This window comes from Aulonocara sp. 'chitande type north' Nkhata Bay, linkage group LG22 (genome assembly GCF_057382095.1).
Source record: "Aulonocara sp. 'chitande type north' Nkhata Bay isolate Kocher_YH1m ecotype deep benthic linkage group LG22, A_spYH_male_GT1.1, whole genome shotgun sequence".
Lineage (NCBI taxonomy): Eukaryota > Metazoa > Chordata > Actinopteri > Cichliformes > Cichlidae > Aulonocara > Aulonocara sp. 'chitande type north' Nkhata Bay.
Window position 1 is genome coordinate 6,895,877 of NC_141364.1, and position 18,625 is coordinate 6,914,501.

Here is an 18,625-nt window from a genome sequence, read left to right on the forward strand (position 1 = left end):
GGATTAACTCGTTAACCTCGTTAGCGTAACTTTGTTCTCTGCAAGTAATTATTTCAAAATGCTTTCAGACATTTTATGCGTTTGTGAGTAAAAGACAGGTTGTTGGAGAGCTGCTAGCTTCACTTTTTATAAAGACAAAAACGGAAACCTCAGTTTTTCTTTGCTCGAGTGTTTTGCAGACAGATTTTGGCATCGTTATTGTTTTCTCCTCCTCTCAGCAGCTGTATTTAAACTTCTAAAACCAAGTCAAGCCCAGCTGTGTCACTCAGAGGGGGACGTAATGTGCTGGTACGTCGTCTTTGAGATTATGGGTCCTGTTTCCAAACTCACATGTTTAGCTGAGAAACAGCATCTGCTGAAGACGACTCAAAGTGGAAACTGCTGTGGTTTCAACAATAAAAGACAGAAAAACTGCAGCACAGATGGAGCAAAGATGCTTCCGATTATGAAACAAACAGCCCTGAAAGGCCTGCCAGCACCTCGGCTCACAGCTCAGAGTTAAACACCTGCAACATCTGAGGACGCTCAGCCTTCAGGTTCAAACTGTGTGTGCTGACCTTTGACCTCCAACAATGTTTTTAAAGCCAGAGTTATTATGTAAACCTTCTCAGAGAAGACAGGAAGCCTGAGGAGGCTCTGGTGGTGATGATGGTGTGGAGACACTAAAAACTCAAAAGCATCTGGTTCAAATCCCAGCTGTGCCCCAAAAACACACAAACATGTTAAAACTTTTTTAAAGCTTCATTCAGATTCAACATTACATTCTAGTGTTTATTAAGACAACGTGTGACAGGTTCACATCAAAATTACAAAAACATTCACACAATCAAAATCAAGTCAAAAAATAATAATTACGTAGAAACTAGTCTCACAGTCTTCAGTCGGGCGCTCGCCGGACGGCTGATTTAACCCATGAAAAGTCCGCCTGACAAAGAAAGACAAGTCCTGATGTGTTGGTATTCTCGTTAAACTGAAAACATTTGTCATGTGAAATGAAAAGTTTATAGAGAAACTGCACCTGTCACTTCGATGCTGGCTCCGGTGATGTACTGAGAGTCGTCCGAGGCGAGGAAGGCGCAGACATCAGCGACCTCTGGAGGACACAAAGAGCCCATCAGCTGATCTTTTTAATGAATTAACTTTAGTTTGTTTTATGAGGCCATGCAAACGTTCACCTTCATGCCACCAACATTTTCTGAGTTACAGCTGTCAGAGAGCTGGGCTGAAATTATGCATTTTTTAAAATGCATTATTTGTTTCAGCATTTTTGAGCCCTCTAAACTTTTGTTTCAGAATTGAAAAACACATTTGTTTGAAAAAGTTCAACTCGTCAATCATTGTTTCCCCGCTGTGAGTGTCACAGTGTCAACTCTGAAACTGCATCATCCTAATGAAGCAGTGTAACAGAAACAGATGTTTGATCTGTTTCTCGTGATTCTCTGAGAAAAACGCAAAAAAGTGCATTTTGTCTGTATTTTGAACGGTTGTTTCACCGCGTGTGACAGTTTCAGTGTGACTCCTGTTTTCTAGCACAGTCCTATTTTAACACTCGTTAAAGTGGCTGATGACTCTAAAATGCAGAAACACTGATGTTCTCATGTTCCACATATATGTTTGGACAAATCCCACTCATCCAACAGCTTTGTGTTCATTTAAACGCAGCTGGTGTCGGTGTGGCCGGAGCAGAACGACACATCTATGAATCTGATGTCCTGGATGAAGAGTGACAGTGAAAAGCATCAGTGATATGAAACTGACCCGCCGGCTCGCCCATCCTTCCCAGAGGCACCAAGGACTCGATCTGAAACACAAACATGGCTGCAGCTTCACTGAGGAGCAGGAAGTAAATGAATATGTTGGCAGCTTTGTTTCAGTCACAATATTTTTACGAGTTTTTATGATGTTTAACAGCTCGCTGCAGTGATCAGACTCCAGGAAATTGTTTTAAAAAAAGGAAAAAACTAAATTCACGTCACATTCAGCAGGTACCTGTTTGTGTGTGTCTGTGTGGATGTCTGTGTGCGTGTGTGCACCTGTGTGTGCGTGCGTGCGTGTTGTACCTTGCTAATAACCTTCTCTGGCACTTTATCTGTCATTGGAGTCGTAATGAACCCTGGCAGCACGCAGTTACAGCGAATCCCAAACCTGGAGAGAGAGAGAGGCGGAGACACAGGTGAGTTTCCGGTCAGCTCATGCGCGTCGCTGCATCACTTTGTTTTACCTGCTGAGCTCTTTGGCAGCGGTCCTTGTTAAACCCTCGACTCCAGCTTTAGAGGCAGCGTAGTTAGCCTGACCGATGTTTCCTACCTGCAAACAACAACCACAACACAGACATGAGATAAAGGCCACATAAACCATAAAGGACCCGCAGAGAGAGGAACACCTGCAGTGGTTTTTAAAGCTGCTTCAGGAATACAATATCTTTCATGCATCTTTTACTTTGAAAACTTCAAGGCAACAAAAACTTCAGTAGACATCATCTGCAGGATGATGCACTGCACTTTTACCTGAAGCCAGCACAAACACAAGATCCAATTCTGAGTTGGAGCTTTTATTTACACAAATATATCAATTAAGATGTAAAAATAAAATGTAAATACAATTAATTTTAAACAGATGCGAAGAAACTCAAAGAAAAGTCAAGCAGGAAAATAAACTGACGCTGAAACTGTCGTGACTCGATCGTCTCACAGGACACTGACTGCATCTCGACTAGAGTGGAGCTGCAGGACGAGTCACTGCTGAGACTTCAGTCTGCTGTCAGCTCAGCTTCATTCTCAGAGTAAAAAATCAGAGTTTTATTAATAATGTGCAGGTTTGGAACCAGAGACATAAACAGGGCAGTTTATACAGACTGTAAACTCAAAGCCTGCCTACAGGTTTATGTTCGGGTGTTTTTTTACTTCTGTGTGTGTAAACAGAATAATGACCAATGAGATTTTTTTTCTGTCTTTAATTCTTTTTGTTATTTTATTTTCTCCCTTTAAATTAAACTAAAGAACAAAAATCTCCAACTTTGACTCATTTTTTTATGTTTCTGTACAAAACTGTGACCCAAACCGCGCCTGCTCGTATCTCACCTTTCCCACAATGCTGCCCACAGTAATGATGGATCCTTTGGGCGCTCCACAGGCCACCAGAGCCTGAGCGACCGCCTGAGTGATCAAGAATGAACCCTGGGAGAGAACAATGAAAAATGAATCCTTTCACTCTGATCTAACACAAGATTCAAATATATTTTTACCTGTGAGCTCGAGTGGATTTAATCACTAAAAGGAAACAAATAAACAGCCCGTCACTGTTCTGCTGTTCACATCATTTTAAACTGTGTTCAGTCGTCTCTCGGCCTGCAGTGTGAGATGGAGGAGAAGCTGCCAGGTGTCAGCGCCGCCTACCTTCAGGTTGATCTGGATGACTTTATCAAACTGCTCCTCCTCCATGTTGAGCAGGAAGTCGTCCTGAGTGATGCCGGCTGCGTTCACGCACACCGAGGGAGGCTGGAAGTACCGAGTCTGCAGGAGGAACGAGCTTACGTTAAAGAAGGAGGAGGAGGAAAAGACGAACGCACAGCAGGAGCGTTGTTCTCACCTGCACGCTCGTTACCAGCTTCTTGATGCTCTCTTTAGACGACACGTCCACTACAGCCGCCGTGTGGACCTGCCCTCTGAGGTTGCTCTGCAGACTCCCCAGCGTCTCATTGGCCGACTCCTCGCTGATGTCAGCGACCACCACGGAGGCGCCCTCAGAGGCCAAACGCTGGCACACCGCCCGCCCGATCCCACTGCCTCCACCTGGGTGGGAAGAGAGGAGCGTGAAGTCAGAGCAGGAGCAGAGAGGAGGAAACAGCAGCGTCTGAGGCGTCAGGAGCTCAGGATGTTTCTGAAATGAAAACAAAAGCCCCCACAAAAACATCTGGACTAGAGTTAGTCGTGAAAACACAACTGCAGGGCTCTCAGGTCCGCTCAAAGCTTCCTGCTCTGATTAAACATCCACATTTAATAGTTTAGGAGCTGCCTGCCTGGAAATGAACGTTTCTGATGTTTGCGTTTCCTGTTTTAAAATGAAAGGTTGCGATTTACTACAAATGACTTGAACACGAGGAGCAAATGACAGGAAACTAACCTGAGCTACAATAAGAAACATTATCTCCACTAAAACACAATATGAACTCACATTTTCTCCACAGGTGAAATTTATTATGCATCAGATGTTGAGCTGGAGCCTAAATTTTAATCTCTTTATAACCTGCAAGCAGCCTAAACTCTGAATAATTAATTAGTGTGCATTAAAAATAATGTATTGTTATCTTTGGGAATATTTGCTAGAGAAACTGACCGGAAGAAGGAGTGGGCTATATGAACGATCCTTTCCTGTCGTCAGTTTATTCCACGGCAACAATAACCGAGCTGCACAGATGCGTCTAATTATATATGAATCAGCTGCTGCTGAATACTTTGAACAGCTTCACATGATACAAAATAAATCTCCTTAGTCTGAACGTCAGTCTGAAACTTCACAGCTCCTCTGAACTCGCAGAGAAGTTTAATGAAGCGCGAGTTTCCTTCAGCTGCGGAGATAACGGAGAAAACCTCTCCCGGTTTAACGGAGCAAAAACATCTGAGACAAAAAGAAACTGTCGGGTTTATTTCTCTGTGAAGGATCCGTAATAAAACATAAACTAACCGGTGACCAGCGTCAACCTTGAGATGAGCCTTGTGGCAGCCGCCATGACAGTTTGCTGTTGTTGTAGTTTCAGGTTTGTCCATCAGGCGGCGATAAAAAACGGTGAAAAAAGGTAAACAGTGTTTAATGTAATGACCAAAACCCAACATCATCAGTAAAAGAATAAAAGCCAATACAGGCATTTTATTTTGAAATCGATACCGGTGTTGGGCCAAAAAGTGACCGTCTACCAAAAATGTTGTGTATGTTTTTATGTGTAACGTCTTTACCTAAAATGTCAAATAGACTGTAGTGAACAGGATTTACACAAAACAAATAAATGCCCTGTTTTTAGGCAACTTTATGACTGTATGATTATTGTTTCTACATTATAATCAATCCAAACTTTTGGCCACTTTTATGTTATATTTGTTGTTATTTCACTCTTAACAAAGAAATTTCCTTCATAACATGTTTCACAGATTATAGTCTAACATGTCATTTACAGCTGTTTAAATACCAGCGCAGCCACTGTGGAGCGCCACAGTAAGCGGAAACACGTCACCACCATAGTAGGCAGAAACACGTGACTTGCAAACCGCGCAAGTGGATCGTAAAGGTTGGAACAGAGTCATTCACCGTTAGTAGGAATCAACAAGTCCGCTTACACTGATCATGCGTTACAACATGGGAATATTTAAGTAAGAGAGCTGGAGTCTTTAAACCACATTTTGCATTAAAATATGATTTATTGTTGGCATCAGAGATGGAAAGAAACGAAGTAGAAATACTTTGTTACTGTACTTTAGTAGTAGACTTTTGGGGTATCTGTCCTTTACTTTGCTACTTTTTTGTTTCTACTTTTACTTTACCTTACTTTATACTTTTGTACTTTACGTATGTTTTGGAGCCTGTACTTTTTACTTCCACTTGAGTAAAAACATGAGTCAATACTTTTACTAGAGTCTTTTTAAACAGAGGTATCTATACTTTTACTTGAGTAAAGAAAAATGTGTTCTTTTGACACCTATGTAGCGGTCACTTTCAAATGTATTTGTTTTTTGCTTCTTATTGAACAAATTCACTTCACTACTTTTCACTGTCTGTAACATCAATGTAAACTGTTCCATTTACTGCACATTGCACTTTATTCATGTCTTTTATTGCCCAGTTAGTTAGTTTAGTTAGCCTTTATTAAATTGTATGTCAATACATACAATTTACAAAAGTATCTTGTAAAGTATCTTTTTGTAAAGACTTTTCTCCCCAAATCTATTACATGCAGTGTAAGTGTAACGTGTTGTTTCTGCTGAAACCTAAACTGTTTTGTTTTTTTTTTACATGCAAAATGTTTTTATCTCATAATTTCAACTTAATCTGTTGTCTAGTATATTTTCTCTGCTCTGTCAATGTGGTCAAAACGCAATTTAATTTTCGCTATTAAAGTCGAAGTCACACGTTTCCGCCTACTGTGGCGCTCCTCACCTTACAGTGGCTAAAGCCAGGTGCTCTTGTGGTTGCCACAATACCGGAAGTATTTACATGTGGCAGGATACCAGTGGTGTAAATACGTATTGTGGCCACTGGAGGGCAGTCAATCTCTGTTATCAGTCTGTTCAATTCAATTTTATTTATACAGCACCAAATCACAACAACAGTCACCTTAAGGCGCTTTATATTGTAACGTAGACCCTACAATCATATGACCCCCTATGAGCAAGCACTTTGGCGACAGTGGGAAGGAAAAACTCCCTTTTAACAGGAAGAAACCTCTGACAGAACCAGGCTCAGGGAGGGGCAGAGCCATCTGCTACGACTGGTTGGAGTGAGAGAAGGAAGACAGGATAAAGACATGCTGTGGAAGAGAGACAGAGGTTAATAACAGATATGATTCAATGCAGAGAGGTCTATTAATACATAGTGAGTGAGAAAGATGACTGAAGAAGAAACACTCAACGCATCAGTCTACACCGCAGTGAGAACTCAGAAACGTTTATAGTTTAGAATATAGTTAATTTTCCTCATTTACTGGGTAGATTTATTTAAATATTCTCATTAAATATCTTATGATCAGTAAATCTGACACTGATGTGCTGCAGAAACCTTTAGAGGAACATTTATATATTTAGCCACACATGGTTTTGATTTACAATCGTCTCCGTCATAATTCTGTTGTCTGTTTTTACTCTTGCACTTTTAAGTGTCTGTAAAAACTCTAGTCCAGCTTTTTCCTGAGAAATGAAAAAGAAATTTATCAGCAGCGTCAGCGATGTGCTGAAGTCCAGTTCACTGTGTCCTCTTTGCTCTATTTATTTTCCAAGAAGAGATCCTGTTGCCTGGTAACTTCTGACTGCTTCATCTGGTTTTCACTTTCATCTTTCAAGGAGCTTTCATGAAAAATGAGCCAAACTAGACTAAGAGCAAAAACTAATTCGGCTGCAACAGATAAAACACCTTAATTTACATAAAATCCAATTAAAATATCACAAAAATATCTTTACATGTTTTTGTCCCAGCTGTCAGCATCATTACTGAATACATTTAAAGGCTGATATAAATATATCATTAATAAAATGTTAATAAAAGGTTGTTTAATATTATTAAGACTCCCAAGTTAAGAATAGATTTTAAATGTGACACCAAATACTTAAATGATCTTCTGTGTTATTCTGGACTTTTATCTGTTGTCAAAAAACTCATGTTTGGAAGTTTCAGCTGGTCTGTGGGGTTACACAGTGCAGCAGGACTGTTTTGGAGTATTAAATGGATTTTGTCTTCTTGTTCCCTTTTATTTATTATTAGTAATAATTATTAATAATCAATATAAACATGTCAGAGAATCTCAGGATTTTTAATATGCAGGAAAACTGCTTGCAGCAGGATGCAGGCTGCACATGTGAGGATACATGAAGTCAGGCACTGTGAGAACGTCATTCAGAGGAACTCGATTTTAATGCTCAGTTCCAGTTGTGTGTTGTTCCCCTCTGTGATGAGAGCGTTTGTTTTAAAAAGTCCAGATTAGGGTTAAAAAGTTCTTTCAGCAAAAGAATAAACAAACTGCAGTTAATACTTTAATCTGCGCCTCTCTTTGATCGCCAAACTGAAAACTTTGATGTATTTTTTATGTCGTGTTGTTTGAACTCAGGATGTCAATAAAACGTTGCCAAAGTCGGTGAAAAGACGTCTCAGTTTATTTATGTACAGATGTTCAGGTGAAGCGATGGAGTACACAGGCTTCAGGGTTCTGACAAACTTCAGACTGAAAATACTTTAAAAAAGGAATCAAAGGGAAACAAAAACATGCTCAGAGGCTGTAGGTTATCTACACCTCCACAATCCCGACACGTAACCTGTCCACAAACGTTTGCTTTCAGTATGAAAAGTTTCTCCTTTTTAAAATTCCTCCTAAATAAATAATCCGCTGCAGAAGAACAGAAAACACACCTTACCCTAAAAATCACAAACTGGTTTAGTAGTACAAACAAAACGAAACAGTGCATCATCACAACAACACGAATCCATCGTCGGCGTCTACTCGATCAAAACAAACTCGCCGTCTCTAACCTGCTGTACTAAAGTTTAATCACACAAAGTAAAGTCAAATAAAACTGAAACTTTCAGCTGCCGTCGATCTCGAAGGCCGATTGTTTAAAGACAAACTTCTGGATTTAAAACCTCTCTGATCCGATGTTTTTGTGACTGAATTAAAGAAATCAGAGGAACAGATGTTATTGAGCACAGGACGAAACGCCCCCACAATTTATTAGCAGATTGGTCACATTAGAAAAAGCAACACGTTTACAGAGAAAAGGATGAGAAAACAGCTGACACAGAAACATTCATGCCCCTCCAACAGATGTGTGCAGATGTTCGTCAGCTCCTCTGTATCTCATGCGTTCTGAAGGTGCTTCTGTGTGCAGACCCACTTTTTCAACGCCTGCGTCAAAACTATGAAGAACGTCACGACGTCATTCGCACAGAAACACACACACAAATATTTCCCCTCTTTATCCACTCGGAAAAAAAAGAAAGAAACACAAACAAAAACGACTTCGCTCATGCCAGTTTCATTGTTCCCACAATGAGGGAATAAATTAGCTCCATAAAATGCTTCTTTATAAAAGAAATGTATTGAGTACTGTACACCTCGTCTATACAGCATAAAGACAGGGAGCACGGTGAGAAGGGAAAATTATCTCCAGAAATTAGACACATTCTGGCTCTAGCACCCTTATCCCTCCAACGCACGCCTCAATCTTCTTTATGTGCAGGAGATGGAGCGTCCCTCACTCCACCCGCCGAGGCCGGTTCTTCAGGGAGGAGAGCAGGAACCTCCTTCATGTCGGAGCTGAGCGCCGGGAACGCTCCATCTCTGCCGGGCTCGCCAGCCCTTCCTGCAGCTCCGTCAGCAGCTTTAAATAAGTTCAGTCCACTCGGGGGGAAAAGAGTCCAACGGGACATCTTTTCATATGAAGAGTCTGTCTCTCAGCCGGAGTCTGACTCACTTGTGTCTGAGGACGAGGACGAAGAGGATGATGAAGAAGAGTCAGAGGAGGAGCTACTGGCGCTGAGACGCGACGGCTGGGTGTGGGTGTCGGCTGCAGGCTTCTCGGCTGGAGGAAGAAAACAAAACAACATCAAGATGTGTTCAGAGGAAAACAAGAAAACTACATTATGCTCCATGGCTGTAGTTTTTGGTCATTTTTCAACACCGGGACCAGTTTAGTCGTTGTTGATAAAGTTTCACTCTTCAACCATGGACGACTTACGTTTGGTCTTCATCGGCTTCTTTCCAGAGTTGAGCTGACCGCTGACGTCCATCAGCCTTCTCTCCAGCTCCATCTGCTTCTCCAGAGCGAGCTCTTCCCGCGACTTTCCAGCACTGTTCTTACTCGCTGCAGACAGAAGACGAGAACATCAATGAGCTGGAGAACTTTAACCAAAGATCAACTAACCCAGTGCTTATTCATTTTCTTCCCAATGTTTTATGAGGTTCACTAACTGTAAGGCTTTCGGGGTTTCTTCCTCAGACACGTCATGACGTATCGCTCCAGCTCCCGCAGCGTCGACGGCTTCAGCGTCTCGAAGTCTATCTCAATCTCCTCGGGGTTGGTGTCTCGGAGCGACGGCTCACGGGACTGGATGATGTAAACGACACGGCCGAGCTTTTCGCCGGGCAGCTTGTTGATGTCCAGGCTGAGCTGGCGCTTCTCGTCGTACGACATAGGCGCCGTCTCCTCCTCTTCGTCTGAGTCAAAATGGCTCACGAGGGGATCGTGGGCCACCTGCGGGATGACGTTGGCCTTTTTGGATCTGTTGGAGGAAAGCAGGGAGTGTTTAACAAAATAAAAATGTGCACAATGCAGTCAACTCATAAACTGTCCAGTAGGTGGCAGCACTCACTTGCTCTTGTTGTTTTTCTTGCTCGGTGCCTTCTTCATCGGCATCACGGGGCAGGGCACACTCTTGCTCTTAGATTTTGGAGTTTTGGTCATTTTCGGGGTCTTGGGCGGCCTGACAGGTGTCACATCCTCCTCTATCCTCCGGTGCTTCTCTTTCTCAACCTTTTTCTTCTTCTTTTTGTCCTTCTTGTCTTTCTTCTTCTTGGGTTTGGCGATGGGGCCCTGTGAGAGTGCGGTGAGCTGCTCATGAACAGCTTTTAGCTGAAAGATCAAAAAAATAAAAAGATAAAATGGCATCAGTGCTGCGAACAACCGGTGTGTGAACATGTGTTTACAGACATGCTGCTGTACACACCTGCTCCTGCAGCTCTGCCAGACGGTTCGCCCTCTCCTCCTCAGAGTCGGAGCTTGGGCTGCTGTCGCTTTCCTCACTCTCGCTGCTGAGCTCACTCTCAGAGGAGGATGAAGAGGATGAGGAAGACGAGGAAGAGCTCGGTGGTGCTGGAGGCTCATCTGGCATTTTAGCAATACAGAACTCAAAAACATCCTGGAGAGAGAAAATGGTTTGGTTTAAAAAAAAATGCAACTGAAAATGAGAAGTAGAAGTTTCAAATTGCGAGAATTTAAAAGTTCCAATTAATTTTTTTAATCATTGAAATAAAGAAAATCACCTGGAGTTTTCTGGCCATGGCCACCACATCGTGGTCAGGAGGGTTGTACTTGTAGCAGTTGGAGAACATCAGTCTAACATCAGCGGAGAACTGGTGCGCCTCACGGTACTCTCTGCCGTCCATCTTTCGCTAAAACAACAAAAGAAAAGATTTTAGATAAACAGTCTCTGAACTTCAGTTTCAGAAGTGATAAATTCAGTCTGTGGAATGAATGCGTACCTTGATGGTGCTGAGGTCCATGGGCTGTTTAATGATGTCGTGGTAGTCGTGAAGACCGAGCGACGAGGCATCGACAGGCTTGTAAAACGGCCAGGCGTACGCGGCGTGCTTCTTCGACAGCAGCTCCTTCAGGACGCCGCTGCAGTAACGCATCTGAGGGCTCAGCTTGCTGCGGCGCACCGGCGGCGGCAGGATAGAATCTGGTAAGTCCTTCTTAGGAGGTTTGATGGGTCGTCCGCTCACTCCCCTCCTGTTCCCTCCTGCTCCTTTGGTGCCTACAACCACTGCTGGTCGGCCCATATTCATGTTGATATTCATTCCCATCCCCATGCCCATGCCGCTGTTGTGGTCCACCCTCAGAGAGGTCAGGGTTAGCGGTGAGTTGTGCCCCAGCCCCATGCCACTAACGCCCATCGTGCTCATTATAGGCATGGGTACGGTGGTCGGAGTGGTTGTGTCCGCTTTCCGCTTCACACCTTTTTTCTGTAGATGAGAAAAGAAGAACAGAGGAAGTCAGAGGAATCCCGTTTCATGTCTAGTCTCCATGAATTTTAGAACACATTCCAAAAATATAAATAGAAGAAGTCAAGCGTTACAGTTACCTTAGCCGTGGGCTGGGTGGGCAGGAGACCTGTGATTGTGGGCATGGTCTGCTCAGTCTGAAAGGCGTGGGGCATGCTCTTGGACAAAATGGTTTGTGGTGGGGTGGAGAGGATTGAGTCGGGCGTTTCTGGAGTGGGAGGCGAGTATGCTGACTGAGAGACAGCTGGGACTTGATGAGCTGTTGTCACGCCTCCAGAGACTGAAAGAGTGAAAGAGGAGAATCAGGCTGTGAAGTGACTGATCTTGTCCTGAGTGTACTACAGCTGCTGGCCTGACACATCTGCTCACCTGCATTGTTTTTCCCTTTTTTGCCATTTTTTGCAGACTTGCTGCGTGGAGGTGGGGGAGGCAGCTCCAACTCTTCCTGAGGCATCTGAGCCACCTTCTGCAGGAACGCCTTTTCCAGAGACTGAGCCATCAGCACGATGTCATCTGTCGGCTGCAGTGAAGGAAATTCACACAAAATGGTTTTAAAACAATGATATTAACACACTTTATACATAATACATTCATTAACTATAGTTAATAACTATAGGCAACATCTAAAGACATAATTATATACAGATACATAATATACAAGGGTAGTATTGCTCTAAATATTTTATACTATATATTTTTACAATTTTTGGTTATATTGACCAGGGCAGATTTACCTTGTTATAAATGTAGCAGTTGGTAAACATGGTGTTGAAGTCCTGCATGCACTCACTGGCACTGCGGTAGTAGTTATTTTCTAATCTCTTCTTAATTGTGCCCATGTCCATTGGATTTTTTATGATCTTGTGATAGTCCTGGAGGAAGAGAGGCATTTTCAGGGTAGGAAACATTCAAACTTCACTCTTTAAACAGGAACTGAAACCTGAAACTATACACTCACCGGCAGGCTGAGCTTGACAGCATCCACGGGTTCGTGAAAGGGCCAGGCAAAGTGGTGCCTCCACAAAGATTTGAGCAGGACTTTCTGCAGGAACTGCAGTTGGTTGGTCATCCTCCCCTGGCGGTTGGGGTCCTTCACCGGGGGCTGCGGGGGCCCGGAAGGGGTCATCTGGCTGTGGGGGGGCATTCCAGGACTCTCAAAGCCCTCGTAGAGCAGTGAAGGTTTTCGGATGCGTTTTCCAGCTGTGCCACAGTTCTGATCCATCATTATTCCCAACATACTGGCATCGGGCCCAACATGGGAGCTGCAGAGAGCACAGTTACAAAGGAACTGAGTATTTTGGTTTGAGCTGTGATGATGAAATTCTATTAAGTTTTTCTTCTCATTATAGAAAGGTTACAATGAATATTCTGTGCTGTACATCCTGGGATTACCATGTAAGCTAATCAACTTTCATAATAAATAAGTGTTCCCTTGTTGACGTATGCTTCCTGTTATCATGTCAAATTTGATACAAAGTCAAAAAGGATACTACACGTTTGTTAGCAAGCACCCATCTGCCTGACCCTGAGCGCTCACACTGGGTGAACTGGTACAAGCACTTCCTCTTCTACACGTCTCACTCAGACTTAAACCCAACACCCATTTCCATGCTTTTAAAAAAAAAAAAAACAACTTAGATTGCGGGAGGAGTTTAAGCTGCCATGTTACTGTAATGACTGGAATAGTGTAGAAAATTTACACACAAATTCTAATTCCTAACCTTGTCTACCACAAGCCACCCATTAGTCATTAACACAGGATTGTGATTATATATAAACAGAGCTTAGGGTACACATTAACTTGTCACAGTATTAACACTAAGCCACTCCTCCTTCTTGTTCTGTGTTTGACAGGTGCGAGACACCGACTATCTAAACTCGTTCTCTGCAACCATGACTGTACCTATGAGCGCCTGGTGACTTCAGAGTTATGTTTAGATGACAGGAGAAAACAGTTCTATACAAAAGTCACATTACCAATACGTAACACGACACTTTGCACCAGCGAAGGAAGACCATCTCTGTTGAACTCTGGTGTTGACCTGACTTACCATTGTGCCTCCATGTGTACCTTTAATAACACTAAGGTGTAAAGAAAGCATATCCTTATACACTCTAGAGCCAAACAGCATAGTTACGGGTACTGGATATAAGGTAACAGTAGTTGTAGTTTATGTCATTAACTGTGCAGTATTTTCAGAGTCTGGTTACTTGGATGGGGACTGTTGGTGGCATTAGCATCAAATCTACAGTGACACTAATGCTAGTATTTTTAATTTAAAAAGAAAAATGTAAAAACCAGCAATTCTGTTTATTCAGTTGTCCTCTTTCAGTGCTGCAAAGTATTGACTCACCATGATCCACCTTCACTGGCCCACCATCTGAACCACAAGACTTACAAGACTAACCAAGGCCAGAGGGGGTATTTAAGGTCACCCGCCTGAAAACTGGTTTCTACCAAAAGCCTGAAACAGCTGGTGTTGTATTATTGGATGCTGCACCATTACCATTAAGTCAAAACAGAAAATTGTTTTTTTTTTAAGTTCCACATTTAAGCAAACAGTGCAAGTAATATAACCATGGGGTTAGTAGCTTAAGTCTCCTATGCATAGCCTAAAGGTATGTTTGCACTGATCCACCCTACACACAAAATGTAAGAAGAATTAGCAACATGATACAACAAAAGGAGTGCAAAGCTATTGTAAACCAGTCATTTTAAATGATACAACTGTTGGAAACACATTTGACAGTTAGTGTACTTTATTATTAAAAAGGGAAATAATCGTGTACAAAATATAACAGCACTACAGCCCAAAAAATATTTAACAAATTAAGAGACAAAAAATAGATTCTCCATTAAAGTATTAAAAATTTATCATATTTAGAGACAGTTTTTTGGCATTATCGGATTAGTTCAAAATGATAGCAGCTGCTAACTACTGGGGCTAGTGTGCGCTGTAACCAGGCAACCAAGGGAAACACCCAACATATATACTAATAACCCTACATTAAAAATAACATTTACCAGAGACATTGACAGGCTCTCTGTATGTGTGACAATACTACTTTAATAATACATAAATAACTGGTAGTGGTGCTACTGATAACGGAGCGTTAGCCGTTATGCTACAATGGAGTCGTTACACCGGCGATCACAACAACCCCATGACCGCCACATGGCTACAACAACAAACCAGCGAAACACGCAGTGACTCTGCCGTGGCGGTGCGCACGACCCCCCTACGTATGTACTTGCACAACGATCAAGTTTAACTATGGTTTTGTGCTACACAAATGCCACATTTATACATTAGATAAAGCCTTCTTAAAAGATGCCAGGTCAGCATTGTCAATTGTCACTGTCAATAAACGCAGACATACAGCACCAAACGTGATACTTACGCGTCTCATGAGCAACCCTTTGGGCTCAGGCTAGAGCTAGTAATGCTAACTGCTAGACAGTGTGAGAGAGCGGCCAACGGCAGCCGAAAATGGCGCCGGCACAGCGCTCAACAGTCGCAGTTTGTTATGTTAAAAAGCCCAAAACAACCTTACTTCTTCCACATGAAAGTCACTTCTAATGCCTGTAACGACACGATAAAGTCCTTCCTGTAGCATACTCAGCGTCCACCTCTCTTCAACTGGCATTACAGCAAACAGGGTGCCCGTTCCGTTATATTTAAAATAAATAACCATAAATGTTCACAATATTCCGACTGATGGAAAGCTGAGAGTCAGTTATACCGGTAGATACCTGTCAATGGGCGGGTTAACAGCCATTTCCATCGGGATGGATCCGGATTCTGTTTTTAGCTACACTCAAACCAGGATCCGTCTCCAGTCGTCAGATCTCTCCGTTCCCCGCCACGGAGCTCTCTTTCAAATCTGCTTCGCTGAAATGGCGACTATGCGACTACACCCGGCTTTTTATAGACCCGTCGCAAAACCCATTGGACACACCACCCCAAAACGTCCCCGCCCCTTGGATTTCTACTGGCTGTTCACGACGTCAGTTAAAATGACCACACCCCTGGATACTGAAACTCTCCAACCTGCAATTCATGTAGCCTATTCGCAAGATTTTCCTGTCCGTCAAATAAGTTGCACAACACTATTGGTCCACCCTTCTACAGCCTTTAAGATATACTGTATGCAACTGGCTCCGCCATTATTATCCCTCCAGAAAGCGAGGGCAAGGAAGCCAGCCTGCTCCATATCATATTACATTACGTCAACGTGTTGAGAGCGACGACGGGTATTGGTCAAAGCTGCTGTAACGCGGGCTTTCAGGGTAAATACCATGAAGCCTATTGGTTGTTGCATCCAGTCACGCGTACCCTCGAAGAGCCAAGGGCTTCTTCCCACGAGCGTTGTACTAAACAGTACATCCGCATTTTTTTATCTAAGGGAAACGAAGCACAGCCGCCATCTTTAAGCACGTTGAGAGACAGTAATATGATCAAATAACCCTCAACTCAAAACACACAATGTCAAGAAAAACCTGTAAAACGCCGTATATTCGATTTACACGCGCAAACGGTGTAAGATCCCAACACTTGGTGAAGAAAGCGCCACAATTTTAACAGTCAGACCAGCCAAGTCTGTAAAACGAGGCCTCCACGACCCGCAGTTACACGCTGTGAAAGGGCGCAGATCAGGCCTTACACATAATTTAACTAAACGATGTTTGTGCTGAAGCCATCATTTACATCTTTCATCAGCAATAAAAACCTAACACGAACACCTATAAGGTCACAGAAACCAACGCCTGAATGACACAGCAGTTTTCATTAACAACCTCATCCAAAGCCTGATTAAATCAAGCTCCAACCGAAATATTTACAACTACGTTAACCAATACAGTCCAAGGGAATAATTAAATTAAAGATTGGACTATTGTTTTAAAGATTAAACCATCAAACCACACCTTTGTGGTTCAACCAAACAATAAAAGACCAAATAACATCAAGATAATAGTACAAAAATCGTACTTAATAAACCTATATAAGCGGCTTCTTTTTAAAAAAACAAAAAAACAAAAACGACTTAAACTCATTGAAACGACGACACACAAAAGGTTACCTAACCACTGCGCCCATCCCCCACACCAAGGTTACAAATTCTCTGCAATGTCACTGAAATACACGATACAGCACTGGCACATATTAATACAGATTCAAATATTTCTAACGTTTTCATAACATTGTGCTGTAAAAACAAACATTAAACTAAACATTTTTAAAAATATATATAAAAAATATAAAATGAATGTTGAGTATAAGTCAATAAAGTCTGGAATGTAAAGTAAGTAAGAAATTCCAATGATAAATCCCAAAATAATGCGAAACCTTTCTTCAAATTATCTTCTTGTCTTCCACCTCGATACTTTTTAACCAACACATTTCCCTCAAACATGTCCGCCTTCTTCCCCCATTCCCTGCGCAGGGTGGGGGAGGGGAGTCATGTGACGGCTCGTGCCCGTTCATCAAATCTGGACACGTGGCATTCTGCAAACACCGCGATAAAATGTGTTCAACGCGAGCCCGAGCTCATAAAAACACCGTGTCCATATCCAGAGAGACGCGCAGATTATTCGCCACAATTAGGCGAATAAAGTTGTCGAAATATCCGAACAAAGGACATACTTTCCGTAGGATTTGGCTCATTCTGATTGGCCAGGCGTGACCACGTGACTAAAAAACGATTGCAGTTTTATTGATTGCGCTGTTTGCCGAACTCTTGCACCTGTAATCCGTTTATGATCGCCGTAATAATCCACATCTCATTTGTCGGAGTTTGTCAAAGAAAAATACTGACATCTGTTTTTTTCTTCTGATCGTGATTGCTGTCGATCTGCGTCTGCGTTGCACCATGAAACATGGCGCATGCGCTTATCCCACGTAGACGCCTTGCCAACAATGCCCCCAGTGTGCGAGAGCGACGCTGATCCAGGAGCAGTTTTACCCATAAAATACGTTCTTGTGTTCTGCACTTAGTGTTCCCTGGAAGGAGGTGGGATTCAGCTGGAAGTGATGAGTGTTATTTTACAGATTAAAGCAGGAAAAGGGGATAAACTGGGGATTTTATATAAATAGTTTTTTAACAACAATTTAACTTGTTCTGACATTAAACTACAATCTATTCCTTCCCCTACCCTGTCCTATCTAGTATGTATGTCTCTTTAGACGCATATCCATCATCTCCGCTTTTGTCTCTATTTTTTAATGTAATTTTGAAAAATGTTTTTGGTATTTCTCTAGTCTTGTTATTTTTCAGGTATTATGTGCCTGTGGAGTGTTATGTGCACCTTAGTATTTGTATTTCAAATAAGATTTGAAAATGGACAATAAGCTTCACTGAAGTAGTCCCTGATGAGTCGAGACTTTTGCATCACGTTAAAGTGGAGTTATCATTTCACTGCTGGATTCCAATGAGATTATCAGACACGTAACTGTGTTATCAAAATAATAAAAGCAACATCTTTTGATCCCAGATTTCAGTTAGCATGTAATTCATTTAGACAGCAGTTATTTAAAACCATGTTCCCCAGGCACACTCAGGGAACAGCCGGTGATCTGTTGGATGTTAGATAAAAACTCAATCTGCACAATAAGGGTGTGATTATTGTGCAACCGGCCTGAAAATGTTGCACAGTGGATGGAAACTGAACTGCACATCCTGTATGTGATCATATCTTTGTATCGACTGACTGTTTATTGTTAAACAAATATTTTTACTGGTGAGCTTATAGAGGCAATATTGATAACGACAACAAAGATGCACATTTCATAAATTTGTTTACATAATTTTTCTTTATCAGTCTTGCAACTTTTGTAAATCACATTTTAAAAGTAAACACTTGCATTCACCAGTGCAAGCTGAAATTTGATAGGTGGTGTATATGTACTGCAGTATTTGTTGATAAGTATCTCATAGAAAATACAGATACTCTATTTATAGTACAGTTACTGACTTTGTCTTTCTTGGTTCTCACTATAAAGAATATAATTTTGACTGAGACACATGTTGTTGTTGATGTCATAAGTTTAATAGTCAGTGGAGCTTTTTAATCCTCTGTCCACTGCTAAACATTTATACATATTTGCAACTTTATCTTAAAAAGTTTTACTTTTAATTTTAAACATCTGA

The 18,625-nt window shown here is 42.0% G+C and overlaps 2 protein-coding genes across 3 annotated transcripts; both read right to left on the reverse strand.

Annotated features, from left to right (window-relative positions):
* Positions 1 to 727: 727 nt before the first annotated feature.
* On the reverse strand, positions 728 to 4,783 carry hsd17b8 (hydroxysteroid (17-beta) dehydrogenase 8). Of its 2 annotated transcripts, none has more exons than XM_086280892.1 (9): positions 4,684 to 4,783; positions 3,589 to 3,791; positions 3,396 to 3,512; positions 3,081 to 3,176; positions 2,222 to 2,307; positions 2,061 to 2,145; positions 1,759 to 1,801; positions 1,019 to 1,093; positions 728 to 925 (listed from the first exon to the last, which is right to left on the reverse strand). In XM_086280892.1, exons 1-9 carry the CDS (start codon positions 4,727 to 4,729, stop codon positions 906 to 908), a joined length of 771 nt encoding a protein of 256 aa, XP_086137018.1. In that variant the 5' UTR covers positions 4,730 to 4,783; the 3' UTR covers positions 728 to 905. The 2 variants fall into 2 exon arrangements, with proteins under 2 accessions (XP_086137018.1, XP_086137019.1); XM_086280893.1 differs by lacking the exon at positions 4,684 to 4,783 and adding an exon at positions 4,174 to 4,328.
* A 3,607-nt stretch (positions 4,784 to 8,390) lies between these two features.
* Positions 8,391 to 17,374, reverse strand: brd2a (bromodomain containing 2a). Its single transcript, XM_086280847.1, has 12 exons — positions 15,231 to 17,374; positions 12,435 to 12,738; positions 12,211 to 12,348; positions 11,846 to 11,996; positions 11,557 to 11,756; positions 10,955 to 11,437; positions 10,736 to 10,864; positions 10,420 to 10,611; positions 10,066 to 10,325; positions 9,665 to 9,975; positions 9,432 to 9,557; positions 8,391 to 9,275 (listed from the first exon to the last, which is right to left on the reverse strand). The coding sequence occupies exons 1-12, from the start codon at positions 15,260 to 15,262 to the stop codon at positions 9,148 to 9,150; spliced, it is 2,454 nt and encodes an 817-aa protein (XP_086136973.1). The 5' UTR covers positions 15,263 to 17,374; the 3' UTR covers positions 8,391 to 9,147.
* Positions 17,375 to 18,625: the final 1,251 nt, after the last annotated feature.